The following is a 15,633-nucleotide window of genomic DNA, read 5'->3' as shown; positions in this document are numbered from 1 at the left end:
GGTTTTTCAAGACAAGGTTTCTCTGTGTTGCTCTGACTGTCCTGGAAATTGCTCTATAGACCAGGCTGGCTTCGAACTCGGAGATCCATCTGCCATTGCCTCCCAAACACTGGCATCAAAGGTGTGTGCCGCTACCACTTGGCTGCATATTTGTATCTTTAAAAATGGGAAGAAAGCTGGACCTGGGTTTGACTGCCAGGACCCACATAACAGCCCAAAACCATCTGTAAACTCCAGTCCCAGGTGATCCAATAACCTTTCCTGGCACTAAGCTCAAACATGGTATACAGACACACATGCAGGTATACACCCATACACTAAATAATAAAAAACATGCACATACGCAAGCTAGCTGGTCCTGATGGTAAAAACACAATCCTAGCTACTACTGAAGCCAAGGCAGGAAGATCACAAAGTCAAGGCCAGCCTGAGTTACACAGCTAGTTCAAGGCCATCTCAGGCAAATTAGCAAGACCTTGTCACAAAACAAAAAGTAAAAAAAGGATTCAAACTGGGCATTGGTGGTGCACACCTTTAGTCAGAGTACCTGGGAGGCAGAGGCAGGCAGATCTCTGTGAGTCTGAGGCCAGCCTGGTCTATGCCATGACAGACCAGGTATTTTTCTTTTTTCTTTTTTTTTTTTTTTTTTGAGACACATCTCTCTGTGTAGCCCTGGTTGTCCTGGAACACACTATGTAGACCAAGCTAGCCTCAAACTCACAGAATCCTCCTGCCTCTGACTTCTAAGTGCTGGGATTAATGACATGCACCACCATATCCAGGCAACAAAAAAGATTTAAGCTGAAAAGCAAAGAGATCCACTGCCATAGAGAAAACAGGACACTGAAGAGCAAAGGTTGAAAGGGTCAGATGGAAGGAGCTGGACAGGGAGACAGAGTGTGGGACTGTGACCTGGCAGAGCCACTTAGATCATTAACACAGGGATGGGACAGGAGGGACTATCCCAGAACAATGATAACCCTCCTTCTGGTTCCTTTCTACACGATGTAGGCAAACTGAGACCGAACCAGAAAGCTCAATTTGTTATCTTCAGCTTTATTTTGAATTAACCATCTATCAAGAGTGTACGGCAAAAGGGTAGAAAAAAAAAATTAAGGAGCCTATCAAAAAAGTCCCCTGCTGAGTGGGAGGAAGGATGAGACGTTAGGAACCCCTCTTAGAGAAGGTGATGTTCTCCAGGTTATGGATGCCATTTTTGTCAATGACCCGAACGCTGAAGGTAGGCAGATTCAAGATGAAGCGCTTCTGGAGCTGCAGAGATAAGAAGGAAATCAATGAGCAAACATTTACTGGATACTAAGTATGTGTCAAGTTCTGTTCTAAGCTTAAAGCCTCTCCTTTGGTGGAACTGGGCAGCTGGTACTATGTAGCTGAAGAATGTCTAGACAGTAGCTGGAGGCTGACTGGGAGGTAGTGACCATGAAGTGGGAAACGCAATTGTGAGCCTGCCTCTGGTCAGCCAGCTGGTACATGAGAAATCCATTGTTTATCTCCACAGTGCTTCCAATCTACAAGAACACATTTACCTCTTCAAAATGTCTTCAAGTAGTAAGATAGCAAGGAACTGATCCAAGAACAGGCTCTGGACCTGGACAGGTCACCCTAGGTCCTAATAGTTTATGCTAATCATCTACCTGTGTGTTTGTGTGTGCAGCTGCAGAGGTGGTGGGAACGACGTCCACAGAACATTCCTGGAACAAGCCATGCCCCTGTCTCCTGCAGTTCAGTTAAGGTTGTTCTGGAGGAACAGTCTACACACTTGGAAGCAGGCACTGACTTCTGAGAAGCAGGGCTTGGAAATCTTTACAACTGTGGCTGCCCTTGCCGAACACCTCCCTAACAGCCTCCAGAGACGATCCAGGCTTCCATCTACTCCCTCAGGTGGTGGGAATGCCTTCTCAGGGTTCTGACCCCCCTCCTTCCCCTCCCTTCATGTTGCCCATGAGGAATGGACAGCAACAGCCCACTCCATTTCCACAGTTCTTTCTGGCTGATGGCTCATGTCTAGAATCAAGGTCAAACTTCAGGAAAAGGTGACAATAAGCAAATGATGATTTCCTTTTTTTTTTTTTTAAAAAAAAAAGTCTCCTTTTGTAGCCTTGTTTGGCCTGAAACTTGCTATGTATACGAAGCTGGCCACTAGCTCACAGAAACTCACCCACTCACTCCTGCTTCCCTAGCACTAGGACTAAAGGCATGTACCACCACCATACCTGGCCCTTATTTTTTAAGATCCTTGGGAAATCTCAAAAGCACCTGTTATTATGGTGTCTTCTTCCTGGCTACCCTTCTGCCCCTTAGAATATCTGTGGTGACACTGTCTATCAGCTGAATGGCTAAGAAACCCACCAGCTGATTTCAGTAGCTCCCATGGAAAGGAGATTTAAGAAGAGAAAGAGGGAATGGGCACTGTGACCTAAAAATGACAGGGTTATATGGGAGGCAAATTGAAACCGATAGTGCTGCCGATGCTCCCACCTGCTCTTGTCCTCACCAGACGATTAACTCAGGTTCATTCTTACGTCACAAGAAAAATAAAAGAATCAAGAGACTAATGAGGCTACTTTTTGTCACTTCGTCCTATATCCTTTCACTCTTACTATGATGGAGTTTGGGTTCTTGGCCTCCCAAAACAAAGATTTCTCTCCACTTCTGATCCAAGGCTTCCCAGGTGCTTCCTAGGGTCATCTGAATGCACTGTTAAGGAAGTAGGCTTTATAGGTGGCTAGAGTGTACAGAGTTCAGGCTGTTGTCTCTTACTGTGGGGGCCTCATTATCATCTGTACTGAAATCACTTGGTTGCCTAGCCAGGTGTGCTAGCTTGTGTTAGTGCACGCCTTTAATCACAGCACTTGGGAGGCAGAGGCAGGCAGATCTGAGTTTGTGGCGAGCCTGGTCTAAGAGCAAGTTCCAGGACAGCCAGGCTGTTAATACAGAAAAACCCAGTCTTGAGAAACTAACCAACCAACCAACCAACCAACCAACCAACCAACCAACCAACCAAACAAACAAACAAAAAGACTTGATTGCTAGTTAAAATATGCGATTCATTCTCTACCTACAGATGTAGGATTGGGTGCTGGGGTCTACCAGGGATAAGGAAAGTCCCCTGAGGTGATACACCTTTGAGAACCACTAGTCTGAATTAACCTGAAAGGAAAATCAATAAAATTGACATTGCTGAGGTGACCCATGAGAGGAAAATAAGCACATTACCCATATCAGCCTCCATCACTGGTAGCAACTTCACATCTAATCTATGGGTATTTATTATTATACCGTCTGACAAGGAGCACAAAAAAGCAACCAAGAGCAGGACAAAACTGAGACAAAACATTCCTTCAGGATCCGTGGGGAGCTACTCACCTCCTCCAGACACTTCCTGAGAAGCTCCAATGCCCTCTCCCGTGAGATGGCTGAAAGAGAACAGAGGCCAAGCATTGAAGGCTGTCTGAGTCCAGCTTTTAACAGCTTGTGATTAAGTTTTAAACTTTCTCAGGTCTGAGTGACACACAATTGGAAACAGCAAAACAGCTCAGACTTCTGGCCTGCAACAAAGTTACTCCATATGCAGAGGAGGGCGCCCCAGACCCGGTGCTCACACAGCCCCAAGCCATTACAAATTGATTTGCTGCAGAGAAGGGTAAGCATGACGGAATTCTGTCTCCCCTGGCCTGGGCCCGCCTCTCAAGAAGTCCAGCAGCCTGCCTGTCTTTTTCATAGCTCTCTCTCACCAGTCCCCTTTAGTCCAGGGCTTAAATCAATTCCATCTGCCCTTGCCAGCTGCAAATCAGGGAAAAGGAGGGCAAGGCCAGAGCGTCATCCTCAAACTCCCAGCTGGGTCTCAGCGGAACAATGGGAAGACAGTTAAGAGGATGGGACTGAGACTCTTCTGAAGAGGATCCAAAGGGATTGTTGGTAGGCGTGGCAAACCGGGATGACATATTATGCATTAGGCTTTAAGGGTGGCTGGTGGTTATTTTGGTGGGGGAGTCAGTTCTATTACTGACAGATGCCAAATCAAGAGACAGTCACCAGGAGGCCAGACTAATTCTTATCAGGATGTGGCTTGGATCTCTAGCACGGCTGAGGGCAGTACCAAAAAGAAAAGAATATGCCGACTGTCATGATGCCGCCAGGAAAGAACCAACTGTAAGGAGAGAGGTGCTCAACCACGCCGCATCTCTAGCCTGTGAACATTTGCTAGGAATTTCAAGTTCCCACTGTCCAGAGTGGCTAAAGCTGAGGCTGGGATTGGGTCAGAAGTCACTTAGCACAAAACACGTTTCATCTCAAGGTTCATCAAACTGACAGTTTAGGTACAAGCAAAGAAATGATTTTCTTTTGCAGGAGGGAGTGGTCTTCAAAAGCTTTGATGTTTTTAAACAAAGAATTCCTTGGCTATGATGGCACAGGACCTGTTCATCTTTACAAGTTCAAAGCATGAGTGAGTAAACCAAGGACATCCTCATCACTCACTCTCTACAGCTGAGATGTCAATAATCACCTAGGTAGAGGAAAATGAATGTAAGAGAAGAACTGAATAAAAAGTGTTTTATTCATGATGACACTTACTCCAGCATCCCTTTCAAACAAAGCAAAACCCAGCTCCAGAGGTAGGAGTAGCTTATTTTGGTTGACAGGAAGACTTTTTTTCCTTTAAAATATGTGCAAGTGAGTTTTGCCATGTGTATCGGGATTCCCTGGAACTGGAATTACAGACAGTTGTGAGCTGCTATGTGGGTGCTGAGAATTGAACCCAGGACCTCTGGAAGAACAGTCAGTGCACCTAACTGCTGAGCCATCTAGTCAGTACTGGCAGGCAGACTTTTATCAATAAGGTTTTTGAAGATTGTGTTGACCTGAGGGGGGGGGGGGAGGGATGGAGCTCAAGAGCAGCTTTCAGAGAGGAACTATCCTCTATGTAGGATGTAGTCAGCTAACTTCAAGGTTTGACAAGACTGGGAAGCAGCTTAAGGGCAGGGCTCTGCTACTGCTCTCTCCCTAGATGCTAGTACTTACTTGGTGTGTAGTATCGGTCAAGGATACTGAGAGTCAGGAAGGCACCATAGCCATGAGCTGCAAAAGGAGCCTTGGCCAAGGCTGCCAGGTAGTCCATATAGTAAAGTGCTGGCCCTTCATGCTCATCATAGCCAGCCAGGAGGAGGTTCACATGATATGGGGTCTGCAAAGAAAAGACAGCAAGTGCTGATTAGAGCAGACCGCCAACAATGCAAGCAGGAGTGTTCTGACTCTTGACAAATAAGCAAATGTTAGCGGCAACTGGCTAATAAATCACATAGGAGATAAAAGTTCACGCCCACCTGGAAAACTTCTAGTATGGTCAGAGGTAAAGGATAAGGTTTTTCTGTTTCTATGTAAAGTCCATGGAAAAGAACCTGATATGGGCTGTCAAGATAATTCAGCAGGTCAAGCCAAGCCTGATGATCTGAGTTTGATGCCTAGAATCTGACTCCCACCACTTGTCCACACCACACACATGCACTCAGCACATGGAGGGGAGTGCTGATACAAAAGCGCATCAAAGGCTTGGATGTTCTTGAGTCATTCTTTGCTATTGAAACCAAGAGTGTGGAATAATGGTGCACATTTTAAATCCCAGCACTTTGGAGGCAAAGGCTGGCAGCTCTCTGTGAGTTCCAGATGAGTCAAGGCTACATAGTGAGTCCCTGTTTCAAGCAACAACAAAGTCCAACAAAAAGAGATTGGGTCCAACCATGTCATTCAAAATAAACAAACGAATGAGCCCAAGAGTTTAGGACTGGAGCCAGTCTGGGCAACACATCGAAGCATACCCAACAACCCCTCAATACCTTACATACCCCAAAAATCCCACCCCAAAACTAGTTTAGGCTAAGCATTAGCCTAATATCAAACAGTAATCTGTTTGTACTATAATTACTGAGAGAGGAGAAGGGAAGAATAGAAATATAGCAAATACTTAAAGTCACCACACTTTCCTTTTGGTTTTTCAAGATAGCATTTCTCTCTGAGTAGCCCTGGCTGTCTTGGGACTCACTCTGTAGACCAGGCTAGCCTCCACCTCACCTGCCTCTGCCTTCTGAGTGCTGGGATGAAAGGTGTGTGCCACCACTGTCTGGCAGTCAGTACATAGAGGGGGGAAAAAAAGTAACAGGAGTCCATGACAAAGAGCAGCCCGGGAGCTGAAGATCTAAATGAATCATTAACACTTTTCTTTATAAAATGCATTTATTTATCGTATGTGTGTGTACATGTCCTACATTTCCCTTTTCTTTTTGGAAAACTAGGGCCCTGCATGGTCCCCCAAGGTACCTTGAGCAAGCCTGAAGCTGTTGGCTGGAACATCTTGCCCCAGAGTTGTTACTGGTACTCCACCTGATTTGCTAGCACACATCTGCTGGGGAGGAATAAGGCGGAGAGCTTTCACTCTTGACCCTTGATTGTTTTCCACTGTGCTGTGAATCAGTATATAAGCCCGTTCCTTCCCATCAATAAACGGCATTCCAGCATTCCTGTTGAACGAATGGCCTGCTGTCTTGTCTCTTATTTAAATCTCTAGGCCTTTGCCTGATTAGTGAAACAGATTGTAGCTCGGGTGATACAAAATACTCCATTTATTTCTCATGTTTGTGTATCTGTGGAGGTCAGAGGACAGCTCTGTGGGGCTGGCTTTCTCCCTCGACCATGTAGGTCCTGGGATTAAACTCAGGTCGTCAGGCGTCAAGGCAAGCAGCTTTTCCCACCGAGTCATCCCACCAGCCCAACGCCTTTCTAACATAACAAGACTCCTTTAAGATGGATAAAATCTACTTTTCATCAATGACACAAATAAAAAGATGAATGTAATTTGCATTTAATATTCATTCTTCATATTACCTGTAAGTCTGAAAACACAAATTACTATAGCGAACATACACTAATCTGCATTGCTTTTCATTTCCATGTGGAATTTGCTTTTCCTGTATCAGTTGGGACATTTGCCATGTGAATTCATGTCTATGCCCAGGCCCCAGTGGTGGGAGTCCTTCTGTGGGCTTCCTGTTGGTTTATTCTTACATTTCTTGCATCTATTTCAGTGGGTGGCATGCAAACCTTGCCTGTGGTTTGTGCCTGCCCCTCCACCTGTGCTTGTGTTCAATGAAATCAGACATTTTTATCATGGAACATCAAGTTGGAATGACCAATGGCTTCAAAAGGGACACTGCATATATTTTGCACACTGACCAATGTGGGCATTTGGTGGCTTAAGGAACTCATGTTAGAGCACAGGAATATACCTACTGGAACCCTGCTAACTCAGCTGTGCTACTGAGCAGAAGAGTTCTAACCTCCTAACAGGTACCTGTGTGTGAGTAAAATAGTAGAGAGCTCACAGGAATAAGAATTAGTCATCAGTAGTAAGGACTTCTGGGAAAATAACGGCCAGCCTATCACATTTCCAATGATGTGTGCTGTACTCTGGAACTGTGCTTGGGACTATCTTCTTCTAAGTCCAACCATGGGCAAGAGGCTTAAACGTTAAATGCTATGAGTGTCTGTTTTCTTCTATTATGCTAACTGGGTGTGTGTGTGTGTTTGCCTGCATGCACACATCATGGCATGTATGTGGCTTTAGAGGACACCTCTGCAGCACTGGTCGTCTCACCATGTGGGTCATGGGAACTGCTCTGAGGCTCAGGGGCCAGTGCTTTTACCAGCTGACCCATCTCACTGGGCTTGTTTTCTTATGTGCAAAACTAAGTTGATTACCATCACCCCTTTCTATCTTCTAAGGCAAGAGAAAACAATATAGGAAGAGCTCCAGATTCTGGGGCAGGGGAATTACCTAAATTTCCAGTGTGTTAGCTACATTCTAACATTTTAATAAATCACACTTTAAACAACAACAAAAGCTCTGCTTAAATTAGCTAAAGACAAAAATATATACAGTTAATAGATTTTTTTTTTAAAGTGTGAAAACAGTACTGCAAAGTCTGACAAGACATAGAATATTGTGATGATCTTTGTTTGTTTGTTTTTAAGACAGAGGTTTCTCTATGTAATCCTGGCTGTCCTGGAACTCATTCTGTAAACCATGGTGGCCTTCAACTCAGAGATCCGCCTGTCTCTGGCTCTCAAGGTGTGCAACACTATCACCTGGCTAAATTTTGTGATGTTCTCATGTTTAGGAGGGTTGGGGGGTGAGGGGAGAGTGCGGCGAAAAAGACTAGCCTAATGTCTTTAACTAGCATTCTTCCCATAAGAGAATTCATGATAAAGTTTCTTACCTATCACAAAGAAAATTTAACCTTTTTTTCCCTAAGTATATAACTAAGTCCTCTCAAGTCAGTATAGCCAGAATATCCACTGCATGGTTACCTAAAACAATTTTACTAAGTAGTAGCATTGTGTATTAGGAATCCATACAGATATTCAAAGAGGCCTCAAGCAGCAGATGCCAGGTATGTTCTATTTAATACTCTTCCCATAGTATGAGATTAAATCATGTTTCAGAACAATTAACGTTACTCAACAGCCATTACTAGAAGATTTTACACGGGACCCCATGTAAAAAGTCCAGATTAACAACTGTGGTGCTTACATGATCTACATAATATAATTCATTTATGCTTAAGCATCTCATACACACTCAGTGAAGTTGGTAGTCAGAAAGTACAACTCGTGGTATAGAAGATAACTCACAAATATTGTGTGACTTCGAATTACCAACTTTTGCATGTGTGAGATGCTTAAGCATAAATAGGTGGTGTTATCTAGACTAATTAAGTCAATACATCTGTGTAACAACTTGCAGTTTCAGAAATTCTGACAATGCTCCATCAAAGACCTTTGACTTATACTATGTTTTTTCTTTTATACATTTAAATTTCAAATAACTTTTTGAAAGCTGTCATTGTTTTGCTGGAATTAGATCAAATCTAATTCATTTTGTGCTATTCTAAGCAATTCAACTAGGAAAGTTAGCAGCTATAACATTCCTACAATTTTGTTTTAGTCTAACAGCTTACACAACTATGACTTCTTGTGGTGTGATTGGGGAAAAAATATATAGAAGATATAATTCACCTATTCACAAATATTTTATATAAAATAAACTCTAAGAAGACAGAAGTATGTATTTTCTTCAATGATGTACAGGTATACAGTATATATTGAATAAATATTTGCTAAGTGAATGAACACTAATAACTATACAAGAGAACATCTTAAACATTTTAACATATGTGGTTAATGTTTAATATTACAAGAAAATATTAAGAAAACGACTAAACCAAAGAAAGGATATGATAGGTCCTATTTCTTTCTTTAAAAAATATTTAAGAATATGTGTGTGTGCCTCAGTGTATGTATGTGCACCATGTGTGTACAGGAGCACTCAGGGGTCAGAGGAGGTATTGGATCCATTGGACCTGGAGTTACAGACAGTTGTGAGTTGCCCTGTGGGTGCTGGAGCTGAAACAAAAACAGTAAATGCTCTTAACTACTGAGCCACCTCTCCAGGTCCAATAGGGCCCACTTCTGAGAAGTAGGTCAATTTTAAATTAAATGCCTATATCTCCATAAGTAAATGGGTTTGTTGCTTCTCTTCCCAACCCCTCTCTTGATACGAGTTGCTAAGGAGAAAAAGTTTAGGATGCAAATTAGACATTAAGTCCCAAATAAAGAGGGAACTAATATCACAAAGAACTCAAGAAGAAACAGGTCTCGGACAGAGGAAAGGGCTGGACCTGAGCTTGAGTTCTGACTCTAGTAGCATAGGTATCATTTTAGAAAATGTACTTTACCTGTTTGTATTTTAGAATTCTCAACTGAAATATGGGATAAAAGTACAAAAAGGCTATAGTGAAGGGTCCGAGATAAATGCACACATGGCAAGTACCTAAAGCACACACAGGCTTCAGAGGTGATAGATAATCACTATCAATGAAATAAAACAATCTATGAAATAAAAACTACTCCTGGCACAAGTCAAGTTCCTTACAGGTATGCATCTTTGTAAAAGGATAAAGAGGGATGTTTATTAAAAGAACCCAGCATACTGTCTGGAACATGGGAACAAAGTAGTAAATGATAAGTTTCCTAGTCTCAGCCTGGTGTGATGGTGTATGACTTTAACCCCAGCACCCAGGAGGCAGTGGCAAGCAGATGTCTGAATTTGAGGCTAGCCTGGTCTACAGAGAGAGTTCCAAGACAGTTACAGCTACACAGAGAGACCCTGACTCAAAAAAAAAAGAGGGGAGATGGAGGAGAAAAGTTTTCTAGTGTCTCCTTCCTAGGATTCTTTACCCTCCTTCCTAGGATTCTTTACCCATGCCCTAAGGTTAGCAGGTGCACATGGTTGAAAGCAATCATATTAGACACTTACAATATTATTTTACTTCATGGTCAGTCATCCTATATCCTTAGTTTCCCACATTTTGTAAACTAAGTCCACACATACATATTAAGTACTTCCATACTGCCTCTTGCAGTGGCTACCCTAAGCATTAAGCATCACTTTGTAGCCTATGTGCTTTTTCATCAGCTCCCTATTTCCGATGCACAGTATCACATACTAAGCTAAATGCATATTAAATGGAAGAATCTGCCTAACTACTGAGTAGTACAAGCACCAATGACAGGACTAAAAATCCTGTCTTTTACATAGTACCTTCTATTCTATCAAAGATGCAAGACAAAGTTAGGAGGTCTGCCAGTGGAGACCTGTGCTAGATGACTAGACATTTTCTACAGCAAAGCTGAGACTGAATTTCAACCAACACAAATATTCAACTGTCCATCTAGTGAAGAAGCCAAGCTCAAATAGCCTGAGGCTCACAATAGGTAGTTTACAAACACAAATATGCTTAGTTTTAAGTTGTGTATGACACACAAAGGGAAAAATTTCAAATCAAACCAGGAGCTTAAAAAAAAATAACTTTTAGACCCTAGAATAAGGTCTTGTAAAAATTTGCCTTTCTCTTTTTGGAAGGTGGGTGGAGACATGGTCTCTACCTGGAACTCCCTATGTGGACTAAGTTAGCCTTGAATTTGCTGTAAACATCATCTCATATCTCTAGTGTTGGAATCATAGACATGTGTCACCATACCAAGTTAAAAAAAAAAAAAACCTGCCTCTTATTACAAGTGTGTGAGGGATAGATAGTTGTATTCCTCTCTTTAAAAAACACATACTAAACTTATTTACTAAGTGAAGAGCTCCAGGCCATTCTAAGATTTCCTGGGGTTTAAATAAACATGTGAAGGGCTCAGTGCAATGCCTGATGCACGGCAATATCAGACCTTAGCTACTCTCACCTGCTCATTTTTAGGGTTTGACTCCACTGACAGATTTGACAAGATAATACAAAGATCAAGGAGATGCTATAATGGAGAATAAAATTACCTGTCTACCTTTTTATGGTTACCAAAGGGATAACATTTAACTGGGGTATCAGCCGTAAAGCACATCCCTTATGTACTTCCTCCTGAGGTAGTTCACTTGTGACTTATACAGTTGGGAGTGGGGAGTGTACATCACATGCACAAACTTTGCTTAAATCTAACTTTTGCGCATTCAATTGTCTGTTTCCTTATTATGAAAAAGAACACTGTGGTGTTTAAGGAGTGCGTGAAATTCCATAAATTTTACAGCTAAAGAGAACAGTTGTTACAAATACACCGAAACAACAAAATCAGCGATGATGAGAGTCTGGGCGGTGACAAGCAGCGGTGTGACATCTGGCGGAAGCCAAAGTCACAGCAAGGGGGAGAGAGGTGGGCGTGAGGAAGCATCCTGCCGAGCGTGGACACAGAAAAGGAAAGGAATTGACAGTCTTCTTTTGGAGCCAGGCCAGCCTTTGCCACCTCTAATTGAATGGGACGACATCACTATGACTGAGGGGCCTTGAAGAAAAGTGCAGTTTCTTTGGGGCCATGTTGCACCTTGGAATCTTAAGCAGTGTGGGAAGCACACTCCCATGCCTGGTAGGTCAATAACGTGGAAGTAAATACTAAACCACCACAGAACAAATGAGATGAGCATTTTAATCAATGGATTTCTAAACACATTAAACAGACAATATATCTTGAAAAGAATATTGTGGTTTTTGGGGGTGGTGGTGGTGGTGATGGTAATCAAACCCAGGGTCCCGTGCATACTAAACACATGATTTAGCATTGACCTATCCCTCCAGCCCCATGCCTGCTGATTCTTTCAGTCCAGCCAGCATATTGCCAAGGTCCCATCTTTTATCCTAGGATAGCTCATAAAAATGCAGTTTATTCATTTGAGGATCTATGAGCTCAGTGCGCTTACCCAGCATCCCTTTTATACATGGGGCCAATTGTTCAAAGATAAGACTGTGATCCACATGGGTCCTGAGCCCCAGAATCAGGCTTCCCTACAGGTCCTGTGTGCTTCCCCAGGAAACCATTTCTGGCGCTTCCCCAGGAAACCATTTCTGGCTCCACAAAATGGAAATTGGTGTAAATGTATGATTCAATATTGGCTGTGAATTTTATACTCAAACATCCCCCAACTTTTTAAACTAGTACCTATTGTTCTGTATTTCACTTACCCCATCAACTGTGACCAATGATGTTTTAGGACTTAAGAAAGCAGGTTTAAAGTCACAGCTGTGATTCTTCTGTAAGGTGTAAAGCCACCAAGTACCTATAATAGGTGCTACTCAATAAATATTGTGTCACCAATCCCTTAACTGCTTTGTCAATATTCATTTTCATCTTCGTTACTAAGTAAACTGGATCAATTATTATTCTCCTACACCAGTGCTCTGAACTGATTCAGGAACTTGTTTCAATAACCAACAGAATTTACTACTGTTGGGTGGTTTCAGAGTATAATTTTTAAAAAAAAATTCTAATTCTGCCACTTTAATAACTGATTAAAAAATATTTGTGTGTTCATGAGTGCCAGAGTGCACATTCCTCTGTAGGAATCTAGTTCTCTTACTAGCATCTGTGTTCCAGAAACCAAACTCAAGTATGGCAACAAGTGTCTCTACCTGCTGTGCTATCTTGCCAGCCCTAATTACAGATTTTCATATTTAAAATAAAATTCATTTCAAACATTTTTTAATTTAGCAACTTCCAATTATTGTGATTAAATACTTTCACTTGATCTAAAACATTATGGTCTCTATTCAAGTAATACAGAATCATTTCCATAAGACAGAGGTCTCACTAAGTAACCCGTGTTTGCCTTGAACTCATGGCAATTCTACTGCCTCAGCTCTCCAAGTACTGAGATTACAGGCATGAGCCAATACATCCACACAAAAATATTCCTTTCAAGAAAACCACGTACAGCCAGGAGGTGGTGGCACAAACTTTTAATCACAGCACTTAGGAGACAGAGGCAGGTGGATATCCAAGTTTGAGACTTGTCTAGTTTACAGAATGAGTTCCAGGACATCCAGGGCTACACAGAGAAACACTGTCTCAAAACAACAACAACAAACAAACAAAAACCATGCATAGATTCAATCTCTTCTATCTTTAAGCATAGCAACAGTTTATAAAAATCCTAATCAAATCCTGTAAAAGTTCCCTGGAATTACAAGACAGGACAATTATGAAACTGGCATATACTCAACCAGTCTCACCTGATGCCTAGCTCAGGATAAAGCAGGTGTGGTGGCACATGCCTGTAGTACAGTACTTGGGAGATGGAAGGGGGGGGAGGATCAAAAGTTCAAGGTTACCTTCATAAATTAAGTTTAAGGCCAGCCTAAGCTTTGTAAGATCCTTTCTTAAAAAGAGGAACATGAACAACACATACCCACAGAGGAGATGTGAAAACACCATTCTAGGACAGCAAGTGACATTTATATGCATGCTGAATTAGGATGAGGCAAAGGAGACTATTTGAAGTGTACCCTGGTAGTCTAGATGGAATATAGTGAGGGCTAAACTAGCAGAAGGGGATGAGAATATGAGGTGTGTTCAGAAGGTAAAATATAAGACTGAATAACAAGAGGCACAGAAATGCAACAAAGAGTTAGGGCTTTCAATAGGGGGGCGAGTACTGCTGGAAAGAGAAGATGGGATGAAGTCAAAGTCACTAAGACTGAGCGACCTGGCAGTCCGTGAGGAGGGTTTACTCTCACCAACACCTACAGGTTCTCACATGTGGGAGACACAGTAAAGGAAATAATCACAATGGGACGCGGGGCACAAGTATGTGTAGGTTGCAATGACAGCACAAAGAAGCTGAGGGTGACATTCATGTGAGGGAATGGGGTAAAGGGTGCAGAGAAAACTTCCCTCATAAATGCTAAACTGAGTTTAATCAGCAGGGAAGAGCCAGCCACAGGAACCATAGGCATATTCTGGAGAGAATACTAGCCAAGACAGATACGAGAGAGAGCTTAAGGAGGGCAAGCTCCTGTTATTGACTGGCTAAAGGAAAGCAGAGCTGGAATTTGAAGGCAGATTCCTTCTTAATCCTCAATCCTATGGGCAAATAGAAGGAAGAAAGAAAAAAGAAACAAAACAAAACAAAAAAACTACAAGTTTAAACTAATTAGAATCAGAATATTAACTTACATTTCATAAATATACTTATCCACTGTAGCATTAAAAACTGATTAGAATCAGAATATCAACTTACATTTCACAAATATACTTATATCTACTGTAGCACTAAAAACTGTTTGTAACCACAGCACTCAGGAGGCTTCTGAAGGAGAATTCCAAATTTCAGCCTTGACTATACTTTGACTTTGTTTAAAAAATTAAAGCCAACAGGCTGGGGAGGCGGTTCAGTCAAATTCAACCTCCAGCAAGCATGTAAAGGGCCAGGCATGGCTGTGTGCATCTGTGACCCTGCTCCCTTGATGGCCAGCCAGGTTAGTTCAACTTGCTAAATTCCAATTGAGTAAGATCCTATCTTTAATAACCAAACCAAACAAAACCAAGACAAGCAGCATTGGGGAAGCCACTTAATGTCTTCAGCGCTCTACCCACATGCACACACACGAGCACACACACCCACATACATTAAAGAAAACAGGGCTGGAGAGGTGGCTCAGTGGTTAAGAGTGCATATTGTGTTGGGTGTTGTGGTGCATGACTTTTAATCCCAGTAATCCCAGAACTCAGGAGGCAGATTCAAAACTAGGGCTACAGAGGACCCTTTCTCAAAACCAACAACAACAAAAACAAGCAGAGGACACGAGGTCAGTGCCCAGCACCCATAGCTGCTTACAATGTAACTCCAGGGGACCTGATATCTCTGGCTTCCAAGGGCACTTGCACTCTCCCTGTGCCTGTTCCCACATAACTAAAAATAATACATTTTTGACTAAAGAGACAGCTCAGCAGCTAAGGGCAGTTGTTGCTCTTGCAGAGTGTCTGGGTTTGATTCCCAGAACTCACATGGTGGCTCACAACTATCCATACCTTCAGTTCCAGGGGATGCAATGCCCTTCTCTGACCTATTCAGGAACCAAACACACATGTGGTGTACAGGCAAAACACATGCATTAAATAAAACAGTAAGTCTAAAGACCATTTAAAATAAATTTGGGAGCTGGAGAGATGGCTCAGTGGTTAAGAACACTTGTTCTGACAGAAGACCCACGTTCAATTCTCAGCGGTTCAATC

At 42.4% G+C, this 15,633-nt stretch overlaps 1 protein-coding gene across 1 annotated transcript in view; it reads right to left on the bottom strand.

Moving 5' to 3' along the window:
• Window positions 1-1,040: 1,040 nt before the first annotated feature.
• Psmb2 (proteasome 20S subunit beta 2) overlaps window positions 1,041-15,633 on the bottom strand; it is a 33,658-nt gene continuing 19,065 nt past the window's right edge. Inside the window, exons 4-6 of the mRNA XM_051188805.1 lie at window positions 5,044-5,206; window positions 3,388-3,437; window positions 1,041-1,272 (exon numbers count right to left, since the gene is read on the bottom strand). Of these exons, the coding sequence (XP_051044762.1) occupies window positions 1,165-1,272; window positions 3,388-3,437; window positions 5,044-5,206 (321 nt within the window). The 3' untranslated portion in view covers window positions 1,041-1,164. The remainder of the gene's footprint in view (window positions 1,273-3,387; window positions 3,438-5,043; window positions 5,207-15,633) is intronic.

This window comes from Phodopus roborovskii, unplaced genomic scaffold (assembly GCF_943737965.1).
Source record: "Phodopus roborovskii unplaced genomic scaffold, PHOROB, whole genome shotgun sequence".
In the NCBI taxonomy this organism is placed as follows: domain Eukaryota; kingdom Metazoa; phylum Chordata; class Mammalia; order Rodentia; family Cricetidae; genus Phodopus; species Phodopus roborovskii.
The sequence above is the reverse complement of the archived record's forward strand: the minus strand, read 5'-3'. Positions and strand labels throughout refer to the sequence as shown.